This window comes from Austrofundulus limnaeus, unplaced genomic scaffold (assembly GCF_001266775.1).
Source record: "Austrofundulus limnaeus strain Quisiro unplaced genomic scaffold, Austrofundulus_limnaeus-1.0 Scaffold505, whole genome shotgun sequence".
Lineage (NCBI taxonomy): Eukaryota > Metazoa > Chordata > Actinopteri > Cyprinodontiformes > Rivulidae > Austrofundulus > Austrofundulus limnaeus.
Window position 1 is genome coordinate 29,558 of NW_013952907.1, and position 15,600 is coordinate 45,157.

At 37.7% G+C, this 15,600-nt stretch overlaps 1 protein-coding gene across 13 annotated transcripts in view; it reads left to right on the top strand.

Annotated features, from left to right (window-relative positions):
- cadps2 (Ca++-dependent secretion activator 2) overlaps positions 1-15,600 on the top strand; it is a gene marked incomplete at its 5' end in the record, with an annotated part of 178,988 nt that overhangs the window by 28,902 nt on the left and 134,486 nt on the right. For all 13 annotated transcript variants that reach the window (XM_014025857.1, XM_014025862.1, XM_014025858.1 and 10 more), the window contains 5 exon segments: positions 1,347-1,458; positions 4,122-4,261; positions 11,024-11,090; positions 11,685-11,793; positions 12,592-12,792. In XM_014025857.1, coding sequence (XP_013881311.1) covers positions 1,347-1,458; positions 4,122-4,261; positions 11,024-11,090; positions 11,685-11,793; positions 12,592-12,792 — 629 coding nt within the window.

A 15,600-nucleotide genomic window follows, 5' to 3' on the forward strand; every position in this document is an offset into this window, starting at 1 on the left:
ATTTCTTTGTATGTACGGATCACTTGGGTTGTAACCGACATCTGGTGAAAATTTCATGTCATTAGCACCTCTAGTAATATATTTACTGAGAAAAATGGTGACGTGTTCAATACTTATTTTACCCGCTGTATGTGATGTCACTTTTAAGTACTGAACTCACACTGCTGATGGCACAGACAGACATAAGTTATTGATAGAGGATAATCTGTGTAAAGGATGCGGTCTCATCTGTTAAACAGGATGAGTAAATGCGACGAGTCAACTGCAGCACAGGTTTCAGACTAACTGCAGCCTCACAGCTAAAAGGTCCTGGGTTTGAAAGAGTTCTGGCTCTTTCTGTGTGAAGTTTGCATGTTCAAACGTGGGATTTCTCAAGGTACTCTGGTTTCCTCTGACAGCTATAAACCTGAATGTTGGGTCAGCCGAGGTATTTTTCACAAACACTAAGAAAAGCTAAGAAAATGTCAAAACACAAACTATCCAGATGCATGGAGCAGTTTCTACTCATAAATCTAAGAACATTTCCTGTGTTACATCCTGATCAACCTGACTTTTGTCCTCTCTGCGTAATGAAAATCATGTCTACATGTAGGTAGAAATAAAACTGTATGGAACATATTTCAGACTATATGTGTTTGCTGGTGTACCTACTGTAAACACAAGATACTGGTCAAATGCTCTGAAACTAGTTTAACCAGCAGATAGAAACAGGAAGTGACTGACTGGTAATGATTCTGTGAAGACATGGTAGTGTTTGGGGTGCATGACTCGATGCACATGACTGGAATTAATATTAATACAGTTTTCTAAATTTACTCATCAAGAAGCTCCATCCTGCACCGTGCCAACTTGTTTCCATCCAGCTGTTCATTAGAAGGAATGAATCGTGCTTTGAAGCAGGCCACCTCACCGCCATGTTGGTTAGTTGTTTTTGAGCCTTTTACCTGGCTGACATATGGACAGTTGGCTCAGGCTCAGCTGGCACAGACCTGACCAGTCAGCCAGCTCCCTCTGAAACGTCCCTGAAGTTAGACGCGTTAGCTCCATGCGGTCAGCAGCTGGCTGTTCTGGGCAGCGCATGGCTCGTCATTGTGTCACCCTCTAAGACCAGCTGCAGCTTAGAACAGTTCCAACGAAGTCACACAATCCTCTCACACTGTCATTTACAATTATCACAACTTTTCATTATAAGTGTCAGTGTGATGATGAAGAAATAAAGATTTCAGTTTTTACAATGTTTAATAACAAAAAAGCAAACTTGACAATATCTTCCAACAACACGAGAGTTATTCATTTATTTGTTGACATGTTATAAAGACATAAAAACCATCTTTTGTATCGTTCAGGTGGGAGACTCAGGGGGACTTCACCACAACTCACCCTCTGCCTTCAGTCAAAGTGAAGCTCTTCACAGAACGTACTGGTGTCCTGGCTCTGGAGGACAAAGAACTGGGCCGAGTGAGTGTCCCACACACACACACACACACACACACACACACACACACACACACACACACACACACACACGCACGCACGCACGCGCGCGTTTGTTCTCCTATCCTCATGGGGACTTTGCATTGGCTTCCATTCATTTATCGGACATTTATACAGTCTAACCATGACCCCTTACCCTAAACCTAACCACCTCAATACATACCTGACCCTAAACGTAGCCTAAACTCAATTCACTTTGGTCCTAAACCAAACCCATATTTCCACCAAAGGGGGCCAGACTTTTGTACCCACAAGGAACAGTGGGTCATCACCAGGCTGTGTGTACCAAGAAAATGGTCAAAAATTGTCTCCACCAGGTAGCAAAAACATCAACAAACTCACACATCTGCAGATACAAACCCCAGAACTGTGACAATGGGTTTTAGTAAAAACTGAGACAAAGTCTGATTCTTATACTCTGGGGACAAAATGTAGCTGTTATTATGCAGAACAATCATATTTCAAATGATCAAATGAAACACTGCTGTCAACAAATATATTGTAAAGCCTGTAGAGTCTGTTCAAATCAGATTCAAACCCAATTAAAGATCTTATTCAGTACATTATGAAACACCCATCAATAAAAGTTACTTATTTAAAGAAGCCTGCAGATTGTATCAAATCTTCACTTCACACAATCCCTCATCCTGAGCTGCACAGAGGCCACAGTGGAAAGAAATGACTCCACTTTAACAGGAAAAAACCTCCAGCAGAACTAGGCTCAGGATGAGCACTTTATCTGCTTCTGGGTTTAAAAAAGACAACAGCAGACTCAGAAGGACCGGGTCCAGGTACAGGTTCTATGATTAAAAAAACAAAGATGAACACAGGTTAATATAGAGGAGCATAAAGACAGCAGCAGAGTGAGGACATGCTCTCCTCCAGCAGTCTAAGCCTATAGCAGCAGAACTAAGGAATAACTCGGGAAACTGGAGCAGATTTGGGCTCGGTCAAAACTGCCAGGAAGCACCTGTATGTTAAAATATTTATTTTAGTCATAATTCAAGACAGGAAGATGCTAGCTGAATGAAATTTCAATGCCACACATATGGAAGGACAATCTGGTTTGGTCAAAACAGTCGTAACTCGCCTGGAAAAATATGGCCATTTTTTAATAATATTAATTAAATCTGACAGGAGAAATGTGCAGGAAGTCATTAATTTATATTTATATGTTCACAACAAATTTTATTTGAGACATTGTGCATTGTTTTAAACTATAAATAGACAGTCAATAAATTATATTTAGGCTACATGTTCACAATAATTTTACTACTACCACAAAACTTCAAACTCCACCAGTCACAATTAGGACAATCTATGCCCACAGCAAGACCTCCGCCAATCATGGTTGGGGAAGCTACGCTTACAGCAAAACCTCCATTAATCACGACTAAGGACAAACTCCGCTCACAGCAAAACCTCCATTAATCACGACTAAGGACAAACTCCGCCCACAGCAAAACCTCCATCAATCATGTTTTAGTAAAAACACTGCCCACAGAACAATGTGTTCTGCAGAGACCCTACTGGTAAACTTTCAACAACCTTCACTGAGCTGAGTGACACAAGCACCTGGTTGTCATGATTACATTAATTTAAAATACGAGACCAAAGTTTAAACGTTGTGAGCTCAGATACTATAAAAGTGTGAGAGTTTGGGTGTGTTTACTCTGCATGCTGAGGAGAAATCCTTCAGTCTAACAGACACTGTCAGCAAAAGACTGAAATGTCTGTTTTGATGAATAAATATTAAAAGAAGTGAAGTTTGTAGGAACAAGAGTTTGTTTGCACAAAGGTTCAAAGTTTACCATCTTCACACTGTAAGTTAAAAAACCATAAAAGAAGTAAAAGTGTAGTTAAGTCACGTGACTATGTCTCAGCTCAAATCAGAGCTCCTTTTCTCTCTTGTCCTTGACAACAGTTGTTCAGCTGCAGATTGAGATTGTTCTGATTGAGCCTCGTTTTTATCTCTGAGTTTTTATAAAGCTGGGAAATATTTAATGTGAACAGAAAATTTGAGAAACAAAAAAATCTATAGACAAACAATAACAACTATGCTTCAGTGTTCATCTGTCCGCAGCTTTGTTACAAACACATTAAAGATAAATTAAAGGCCCAACATTGATTGATGGAATGCACATCCCTCGCATCATTGCAGACTTTTAGATCATGTTGGAAATGATGGAGGTTATGAAAATAATAATAATTTACTCATCAAAACATGTTTGGGTCTCAGTACAAACACAGCATTTAGCGCAGCTCTGTACATCTTGATGTTGGATATCAATAAACTGTGCTGACCACATGGAATTATTGACTGTGTAGAAGAGTTTCATTAAAACTGATCTAGTGGTTAATGGGATATTTTAATATAAATATAAAAACATGATTGTCCTCCTCCATCTTTTAACAGCAGGTGATAAATATTAAGTACCTGTTGCTTCATCAGGGGTTAGGGTCAAATATTTCCATCAACATAAGTTTTATTGTGTTTTGGTTGGGAGTTGTTGCAGACATTTTAGAGAAAACAGTGTTTCTAACATTCTTGTTAGATTTGAGTTGTGAGTTTGGGATATAATTTTTTTCTAGAGAAACATCAGTTGTTTTTTTTGTCTCCTCTTCAGGTGGTTCTGAATCCCACCACCAACAGTCCGAAGCAGGCAGAGTTCCATCGAATGGTTGTTCCCAGAAACAGTCCAGACACAGATTTGAGAATTAAACTGGCCGTCCGTATGGACAAACCTCCCAACATGAAGCACAGTGGGTGAGTGTGCTGACGGTTGTTTCATCTGACTGTAGAGGACACGAAGGGTTAAAAGTTCACATCAAAGTTCTCTGATCAAACACGAAGATATCTATATATATATATTATTATACACCGTTCACACATTCATCCTTTTTCCACAAAACACACTTGTAAACATGTCATTGTTTACAGCAGCTGAATATGTCTGACTGCACAACACCTTGTTGAACTTTTGCCTTAAACCCTTCTCAAGGCAACAGGTGGTCCAACCTGGCACCTAATGGCCCATGAGTGGAAACTCTTAAAAGGGACCTTAATGGGGACCTATTATGCAAAATTCGCTTTTTAAAGGTTTTTTTTTTCCTCAACTTTGGGTATGTACTTCTTAAAAAACAGTCCTAGGACCAAAAAAACAAAATGCACCCAGGGGCATATTTACTGTAAGTAAATGTATTTTTAATGTATATTAATGACAAGTTTTATACTTCCTACATTTTGTGATGTCATAAGCCGTACGACAACCCACCGGAACCTGTGTTCAGCCCCTCACCTAGCAACCCCCGGGTGAGGCTCCTCCTCCTCAGTATAAAAGCCGTCATGGTTGTTGTGCAATGCACAGCTCATTTCACAACAAGCCTCCAACAGGGTAATGGGTAGAGTGTTGGACCAGAGAGCAGGAGACCAGTGTTTGAGACTGGCACAGACACAATTTAATTATTTATTTTCGTTCGTTATGAACACATTTTCTCCTGTACCTCTACTGTTTAGCTTATTAAAGCCTTGTTAAAGCCTATTTGTTCGAGTTTCTGAGGTATTTTGACCGCTGCTGCTCCCTGCTCTGGTAACAGCATGCAGAGTGAGCGCAGAGCAGAGGAGGGGGAGAAAAAAAGAAGAAGCTGGGACCACGACTCTGCCTCTGGGTCTCATATGGTTGTACAACGGAGCTTCTGCTATTATTAGCCATGCTAACGTAAACGCTGGCTTTGGAGGGCGGAGTTAATGTCAACAGATTTTTGGAGGGCGTTACCAACAGAGCTCATTAACATAAACAGCTCTTCTGAACGGAAGTCAGAGCAGGCAGAACTAGAAAATGAGAAATTTTATTATCTGAGAATTATTTTGTGCATTAAATTGAATGAACATGGTCTGGATAGCCCACAGACATACCATAAACATTTCTAGGACCCATAATTGGTCTCCTTTAATAAATGTGTCACAAAGCCAACAGCTCCACCTGCTGGTTAAAGGAAGATCTAACATTGCTTTCTGGGTCTCAGTTGAGATCATGTTTCAGCCTACTTGATCTAAACTGTTTAAGTCACAATCAAATTTTTCATAATATTAAAACTATTTCTGGAACATTTTCTGCAACATTATGTTATTAGAGACTAAACCGTACTGAGGAACACAGTAATGTGATTGTGAACTTGATTAGTTTCAGTTCTGACTTCTAACCATTTTATTGTGACCAGGAGAAATGATTTTATTATCAGAGAAAGGAGTGTGATTAAATATATAAAAAGCTTGCCATACCCTGTTCCAACCTGAGCACCCAGGAGGTGTTGAGGGAGCTGGGGTGTTCTGTGTGTCATCATGCAGAGGTCAGAACCTGCTCCTGGGTCAGTTTGACTTCTGCTCTGTCAGTACGAAGCTCCATCTGTCCACTGATCCTGTTCTTACAGGTATCCCATCAACTAGGGCTGGACGATATGACCTAAAATCAATATTAWGGTATATTGACCAGTTCACCTCGATAACGATAAATGCACGATAACTCTTACTGCCACCACCCACCACCACACACAAGTACACTGTATAGTCATAACATTATACATTGTGTCCGTGTTCTTAGTCAAAGCACACAGTTTAGTATTCTGTAATGAAGCATTATACAAAAATTTTTTAACTTGCAACATTTGGACCAAAGGGATTTGTAAGGAAGAGTTTGATTTTAAGCAGCTTTTCTGTAGTTTATATTTGTCATTTTAGTGTTTTTAATATATTTAATAAAAAACATTTTTGTGAAGTCTTGAGTCAGATAAAGTCAAAAAATATTTATCCATCCCCATAACTTTTCAGTGCAAACACATTATGTATGTATGTATTATAATTTTAGATAAAAAAAAAATACCAAGTGTGTTTTTTGTACTGCATAAAATTACTTAACTACATTTTTTATTTGTTAAACTAACTGATTTCTGTATTAAAATAATTATTTCTTTCAAAAATAAAATGTTATTTAGATTATTTAAATGTTGTGTCTGTTAATTTTCCATTTATTGCCCAGGCCTACTTTCAGCCATGACCCACGTGACATGAGCGTAATCCACTGCGTGGTGGTGGGGTGACGTATTTACGTCATGAAATTAGCATATCATGATATAATTTATTTTCCAGGGCAAGTTTTTTTTAAACCGGTAATATGGTGAATGATATGATATGGCTCAGCCCTACCATCAACCTGAAGCAAGATTCAGATGTCCTCCTGGTTCTGCCTGGTGCAGCATAGAAAGTAAAGACAGATAACTTAGGAATGCTTATCACCTGCTGCCTCATTCCAAAGTTTTACTGGGTGTAGTACTTCAGTTATGATGTGTAATATTGGTACTGGGTGTAGGAGTACTTCAGTTATGATGTGTAATATTGGTACTGGGTGTAGGAGTACTTCAGTTATGATGTGTAATACTTGTGTTGCCAGCAGGTGGCAGCAAATTCTATCTTTCTAACAGATCAACCTGACATTTCTTTTCAATGAACTTATTTTTCTTTGGGATTTTGTTTCCTGAAGGTTTTTTTTATTCAGGTTTCTTCAAATTTTTACTTTCACTGCCATGTTACTTGTTCCCTAAATTATATATTATTTTCACAAGTGTCACCAAACAGTGTAAAATTAGACAAAGCAGAGTTAAAGCAGTGAATGAAGGATGATCAGATTACAGGTTTTCTGTCTAACTTCTCAGTCAGCTCCTTCTCAAAGACTCCTGAGTGAGCAGACCTAGTTTGTCCTCCAGGGGTCAGACTTTGTCTCTGTTTGGGTCCTGTTTGCATTTTCACCCTTGAGGCTTATTCTGATGGTTTGTTCTATAGAAAAAGGTAAAAATGCAGCTCTTACATACTTAAACGTTTGAAATGTTTTTATTTGGATAATATAAAAGATTATTAAATCCTTCTCTTTGTATTTGAGACTTTGTTTTGTTCAGCGGGTCGACGGGTCAGAACATGTCTGTTCTGGGTCAATCAGGGGGCAACGCTGTGGAAAATAAAGTTACACAAACAAACAGTTTAGATCATATTTCATTATTTAACACGACACCTGCGATGTTTTGTGTTTTTAGCCAATAATCATTGAAGGATTTATTTTTATTAATGATTTATTTCAGTCAAAAACGCTGTCATCTAAAATATTTTTGTTTCCTGGAATAGCTTCTGTCAGTGTTTGACATGTTTTTAGATTTTTGAATCTGTCACATATTTGTTTGTATTTAAATTAAAAAAGAAAAAAAACTGAGCTACAGTCTTTGCTTCAGTATAAATTCATCATCAACAATGTTTGATAATAAAAACTGCAGAACGAGTTGCTGTGAAGTCTCACTGAACTCATTCAGTTAAAGCAGGACATTTTATTTTATTTATCTGTAGAATCTAGTGTGCAGGCAATCTGGTTTAAAATAATACTGTATAAAGTGAGAACACTTCAAAATCAAAAATCATTTAACTAAAGGTCCAGATGTGAAGAGCCTCATTTCACTAATAAAGAATACATTTATATCTGTAACTAAAATGGTCTAATTTTAAAAATAAAATAAATAAACTGTGGTTTCAGGTAAAGTGCTATCTGCTCCCAGAAGAAAGAAATGCTCAATAAGATGGGATAAAATTGAAATGACATAAATTAAAAATAAGAAAATAAAATGAAACAACAAATATTAAGGTTAGAGAAATTTGATAAAATAAAGCATTTAAAATAAAATTAAAATAATGAAAAAAATAAGACAAATCAACGAAAATAAAAATTAGACTAGATAAAAAAATATGGTTATATAAGATGAGCCTCAAAATAAGGTGAGTTAAGGCAAAACAAAACGGGACAAAATGAGATAGAATGAGTTGAAACAAGACAAATAAACCTACGATCTCATGAGACAAAATAAAACAAGATCTGATATAAGCAAAAAAAAAAAACTACAATAAGACAAAGATCAGATACAAACACAACATATAAAAAGTCAAAATAATTTATTAGGTAAGAGAAGAAAAATAAACCTTTTTTGATCTGATATATTTCACATTGCAACATCACCAAGACAAGAAAAAGAAAATTAAAACAGGAAATATAACAAATAAGACAATAAATCAAATAAACTGTTTTAGGTAAGTGTTGCCAACAAACATCCATATTTTTTCAGAGGAATTAGAGATAAAGACTTTATTTAAAATTATTAGTTTTAATAAAATGAATCCAGTATCTCAGCACTGTGAGTAGTTTTTGTGATTAAACGATGGTTTGATATTTCTGCAGCAGGATGCGTCACGGGGCTGCGCACAGCTCTGCGTTGTTGTGCCGTTACAGGATGGAGGACGAGGCGATGAATAATAATCCCAAGTGCTCGGCGAGTGCTGCCACATGTTAACCCAGAGTTGGGCAAAGTGGCCCCGATTCTGGGTCCAGACGCGCAGCAGCCTTGACTTCAGGCCTTTTCTTTAAAGCCAGGCAGCGGGGCTGAAGAAAGAGGTCCTGCCATCCATTGATTTTCTTCACTTGCACTTGGCTGTATCCCACGCTTCAGGAGGCCCGGGAGCCGCCATTGATTGAGGAGCCACGCTGATGATTCTTCCATTTTCCTTCTTTCTCAGAGTCACAGCCTTTTTCAGCTCATTACTGCCTTTAGTTTCACATGAGAGAGAAAACTTTCACACAGCTGTTGGATTAAATATATATTTTATGTGAAGTAGAAACACACACTTTAACAGTTAAACATTATTTTTCTTTGTAAATTACCTTTTATGTAAAAGAATGACAATAGTCACGCTTGAAGTGGCAACAAAGCAAAACATCTTTAATTAAGTCCCACATTAAATAGATTTATTAGGAAGTTTAACTCATTTAGTTTAAGTTGTCAAAATTATGTTAAACTCTTTATTTTGTAACTTTAACCTACAATTTCTCATTTTTCCAGGAAATTTAAAGCTTTTTATTTGATCAACTGCAAACAAATAACACATCGGTTGCATGAAGTTAAAGCGTGAATCAAATTATCTCCACTGAATGTCCTTTTTACGTGTGCAAACAAATTATTTTAAACAAATTCATTTTGTGGAAACAAATAAATTTAAAGGAATGTTTTACAAGCTAGAAGAAAAATAAATCATTTGAATATCTCAGGAAATAAACATAAATTCTATAACTTCTTTGACTTTCCACAAATAATTACAGTAAAAAATTCAATAAATATCACCTATAGAATATTCAGACATGATAATCATATTTCTGAAGCTTTTTGAAGTAAAACAGCCAACAGAATGACTCAGACTTACGAATTACTGTCACAATTTAACTAGTGAAAACTAAAATGTGACTTGAAAATTGGAATACAGCCTAATTTGTTCACGTTTAAACAAAAGTTTATTTTTGTTTTTTATATTTTTAAAATGTTAGACCTCATAAGTATTTAAAATACATGCAGCTTTTCTAATATATATCTAATATATGTCAATGCACTTGACAAACTTTCATTTTTTTTACCCAATACACGATTCTGTTTTTAGTTGCTTTTGATTTTGCATGAAGTCGAATTAACTGAGGTGAACACTTTGGTTTTTATTGTATTTTATAATTTGATTCCACTTTTTTCACAGATTAAAATTCAGATTGAATGAAAAAAGACAGTATGTTTTCTAAAACATATCCTACTCACAAGGATGGTTTGTGTTTCTGTTGCTATTTCTGGGAGTGTTTCAAGAGAAAAAAAAACAGATTAGACTTTTTTTTTACTTGTTTACCTTACCTGTACCAATATGTGACCCCCATATCAAGGTACACACCAAACCTTAAGCCACATACAAAGACATGTACCAAATATTTACTCCCAAACCAAGGAACGCACCTAACCTTGACTCCCATATCAATGTACATACCAAACCTTGACTCCAAAACCAAGGTATGTACCAAACTTTGACCCCCATACATATTTGCACCAAACCATGACTGTTATACCAAGGTTCATACCAAAACTCTACCCTCAAATCAAGGTGCATACCAAAGCTTGACCCACATTCCAAGATGAATATCAAACCATGACCCCCATACCAAGGTACACACCAAACTTTGACCCACATACCAAGATGCTTACCAAAACTTGACCCATAAACCAAGGAACGTACCAAGCCTTGACCCACATACCAAGGTGCATACCAAAACTTGACCCCCATACCAAGAAAGATTCTGAACCAGGACCCTTATGCCAAAAGTAGCACCAAACCATCACCTTGATATCAAGGTACACTATGTGCCATTAAGACATAGAAGTGACAGAAGAATGAAATACATGTTGTCTTAAGAGGCTCATAAATCTGAGCATCACCTGCGTAACAATGAAATGAATCATTATGTTTTCTTCTTATGAAATCAAGTAGAAGGCGGTACAGTGAAAAGGCAATGGTCTAAAACTGAGCCTTGTGACGTGCCATACAAAAAAAGGTGCAGAAGAGGATTCTGATCTTTGTCTGTGTAATATTTATTTACATTTGTCTTTAAGTCATTTTGGTGTTTTTGTGTTTCAGGTTCCTTTATGCCTCAGGACAAAGACTACGGAAACGCTGGAAAAAAAGATATTTTGTTCTTGTGCAGGTATGATGCACTGAGATATAAATGAGAGGACTTTATAAACCTGTGTTTGATTTGAAAGTTGTTTTTAAGATCAAAGACTGATGTGCAGCTGACAGTTATTGTATAATATTTTCTTGAACCGACTGTTTTCACAGAAACATCAGTGAGTCAGATCTGTTTCAAACTTTCTATTTGCGTCTTTCCTTTTCTAGGGTTTTGCCAGTTTTTTTGAAAGAATGTATGTCAACCCTCTACTTTTCATTTGAGTTTTAGACAACCATCATTTTGAATTAAGGAATAATGGGTATATTAAGAATAAAAAGTAGTGTTTCTTTAAGAAATACATATTGCCCACCATCTTTTGTGTAGTCAGTTAGCTGAGGTAGCCATCTTGTCTTGGATGGACTTCAAAAGTTAACCACTTGTTGATGTACAAACTGATTACTTTCTGAAGGTTTCATTGTGGTCCATTCACTGGATTATTTTGCTAACAAATACACGTCATCCAACCTGTCAATGTGGTAGATGAAAATAATAACTGTGTTTTGTGTTGAAGTTGTGTTCCTGCTGCAGTGTTCATGTTGTGAATCTGATTAGTTTTTGTCTGCCCTGCAGGTTAGTCAGTACACGTTTGCCATGTGCAGCTACAGAGAGAAGAAAGCTGAGCCCCAGGAGCTGATGCAGCTGGAGGGTTACACCGTGGACTACTGTGACCCTCAGCCAGGTACAGATTCACCCTCTACAAATTGTAGTTCTGTCTGGAAAAGTGCACTCAAACTGGAATTATTGTAGCTGGACATAGAAACATTTTTAAGTTTGATTACATCCTTGCACAGTCTTGGTATTCTCTGGAACTCCTCCAAAACTGTTGGAAAACCATTCCAGGTGATTACAGAACCTCATGAAGCTGATTGAGGGAATAGCAGGTGTGTGCACAGCTGTAATAAAAGCAAAAGGTGCCCACTTTGGATAATCTAAACTCTTTAAAATAAATGTATTTTTTATGTTTTTCGAAGAGAAACAGCCAACTATAGACTCTAATCTACTCTGGAAACTTTTGAGAAAATGTGCCTATGTTGCAACTGAATGTTTTTACACGTTAGTAGATTTTAACCAGCTTTAAACTACACATTATGCAGCTAAATTGACACACAGAATAATCTCATTTTCATAGAGTCTTTATGGTCTTTGTCAGCATGACTCACAGAGAGATGTTTTGGTCACAGTCATGAAAGTTGGAATTGGAGGAAAAATGACTCAGGCTTAATGCTTTACTGTAAGTTTTTGAACTTTAGTTCTCTTCTGTTTAAAGTTGGTTTTCCTCTTTAGACCAACTCAAAAACCGTCTGTCCAGCTTGGAATTCTTTGCATTTACCATGTTTTAGAAAACACCAACATTTTTACAGCACAGTTTGTAAAACTTCCAGACATAATGTTTGTTGCTTTGTCTGTTTGTTCCTCATACTGACTGTTTCACTTTGGTGTTATCTCTTCTTCTTCTTCCTCTTCTTTCCAAACGTAGGTCTTCAGGGCGGATGTGTATTTTTTAATGCCGTGAAGGAAGGCGACCTGGTAATATTTGCCTGTGATGATGAGCAGGACCGAGTTCTGTGGGTTCAAGCTATGTACCGAGCCACCGGTCAGTCCTATAAACCCGTCCCTCCACAACTAAACAGAACCACAAATCGCAAAGAGGGAAACCCCAAACCACCGACCCCCATCAGTAAGTTCCAGTTGTCAGTTTAGTTTTGATTGTTTCACCAGAAATAAAGAATCTGGTTAGTCTAATCAAACAGTAAGAACATTTTCAGACTAGATAATTAAATACTTCAAATAATAATTGTGAATGCTTTTAGTTTTTCTGTTTACATCAAGGTTTTAAGATTCTACTCTATGGGAAGAATCTTGTGCCAGCAGGAACTGAATTTGAGTTTCTCAGATTGAATCTGAATGTGCATAATTTGAAATTGAATGCATTGGTTTGAAAATGAATTTCTCTAAATGGAAACTGAATTTAATGGTTTGAATCTGAATTTAATTTTTATGATTTGAATTAATTTGCTTTGAAATTGTATTTTGTTCAATTAAAATTTCAGTTTGTCTACTTTCACTTTCAGTTCCATAATTCAATTTCAGTTCTAAAATTCAGATTTTTATGCCACACGTCCTGGTCCTTGAGAAAGCCAGCCAGAGTAATCAAACACAGATCAACAGATTTACGTTTCACGTCAGTGAAGCTTCCTTCTATAATGTAACAGAGTTGATGCAATCCATCGTAAAAGTGACAAAAAACAATTATTTTATAGCAGTGATTAATTTTGCCTATAGATAATGTTACATTTACGTTTCACATCATGGATGTGAAACGTAAATCTGTTGATCTGTGTTTGATTACTCTGGCTGGCTTTCTCAAGGACCAGGATGTGCAGCACAAAAATCTGAATTTTAGAACTGAAATTGAATTATGGAACTGAAAGTGAAAGTAGACCAACTGAATACTTAATTGAACAAAATACAGTTTCAAAGCAAATTAATGGGGTGTAGGGTGCGCAGCGCCGTGGCTTCTGAATAAATKAAAATGATTTAACACAGTTGTTTATACTTTTAGCAGCTCTTTTTATTCCACAGCTGAGCTGCTAAAACTGACAGATTTTCTTTTCTGGATCTCTGACAGACGGACTTCAATCTCTGAACTCGTAAAGTTCTTCTTTTTAGTTTTCACTGTCATTTTTCATGAATGGACACTTCCTTGTATCTGAGGCAGGAAACATAGCCTTATATGGTGTTTTTGGGGTGGAAATTATGCTAATCTCCTCTCGCGTGCACGAGCAGCTGGATAGAACAGGTGTAATTTACACAGCTCATTTACACACTTTTCCTGAAGATAGAAGCGTTTGTTGAATCTGACGTGACATGTTCGTACGAACCCTTTGTACGAACAAAAGTAAGAGAAATTTAGGATAAGAATACGAACATGTTCTTGCATGAGGCCCATTGTTGGGTGCCTCTGCTCCTCTGGATCCATTAGGTAATTCAGAGGAGTTCTGAGTTTGGCGAGGTTCACCACTCCAGGAGCTGTGCGCTAATGAGGGTCCCTTTCAGCACTATTTATGTCCCAAGCCCAGTTTGATGAGCTGCTGACCCATATCGGTGCCCGCATCTCCTGCCAGGACACCACCTGCATGATGGATCAGTGGTTAGCACTGTCGCCTCACAGCAAGAAGGTCCTGAGTTCGATCCCCGGTTCAGACCTGGGGTCTTTCAATGCAGAGTTTGCATGTTCTCCTCATGCTCGTGTGGGTTTTCTCTGGGTTTTCTGGTTTCCCCTGTAGGTCGCCCTTGAAAAAGAGGTTTGCCATTTCAATTGGGATTTGCCTGGTAAGAAAAAAAACAAAGTACAGGTGCTGGATTTCAGCTGAAGGGTGGCTGTCCATCTGTCTAAGGTTAGTGGGCACCATTCAGGAGACTCCCTGGGGTCTTGGTTCTTTCGTCTCGTTGGAAAATGTACTGCTACATCGCAGAGTCTCTCTGATTGCTGGACGCTCCGCGACACCGTCGAGCACTCTGCCACTTTGGACACGCTAAACCTACGTCAAACACAAAATCTGAAAACACACAGGAAACTGAAAACTTCTTGACGTGCATCCATGCTGCATGCAAGCCAGACGCTCCTGACCATCGACTCATGTTCGGTCTGAACGCAGCATTAGATCTCCTGCAGGACTGAATACAAGCAACATGCAAGTCTTGTATATGCTTATAAATGTTGTATATATGTTTTAAACGTGTCAGGTTTTAAGTTAAGCTCAACCTGGTCCAGAGCAAGTTAGTTTCCAGTGCCATGGTTACAGAGCCAAGTAAGAAGTGAAGCAAATGCTGAACATCCTGAGCTGAAGGAGCCACTGATCTTACTTTGTGTCCAAGAACTCTGCTTGTCAACACACAATCAAAGAAGATACAAGTTTCATTTATTCATTTTTCTTCATACCTCATTTCCATTCTGTTCATTATTTCTCTTTGTTCCTCTCAGTCCTTGTATTTCCTCACATTTATAGCTGTTTTTATTTATTTTTTTCATTCCTGGTCAAATTCTTTGCAGCACAACCTTAAGTGTGTCATGCAGAATCAATTATGTTGTTCTCTCCCTCCTCTATTTGTTCCCTCTTCCTCACACATGTGCATCATTTGCAAATTATTTCAGTCATTATTTCTGTGTGGAAGATTTGACTGAACTCTCACCTCCTGCCGGGCCGGGCATGGTAAAATGGAAGCGTGGCAGTGAGAGCTGATTATTGCTCTATTTGTGTAATTTAGTGTGATAGTGTACTGTTCTCACCGCCGCTCGTTAGCTTTTAATGGAACGGTTTGAAGTGTCTGCGGTGAGAGGTGCTGCCACTCTGTTTGCTGCAGGAAATAGAAGGTGTCCCTGAAATACCTCTTAACTGGGTGCTGAGAGCTGCTCTTTGTGTGTGTGTGTGTGTGTGTGTGTGTGTGTGTGTGTGTGTGTGTGTGTGTGTGTGTGTGTGTGTGT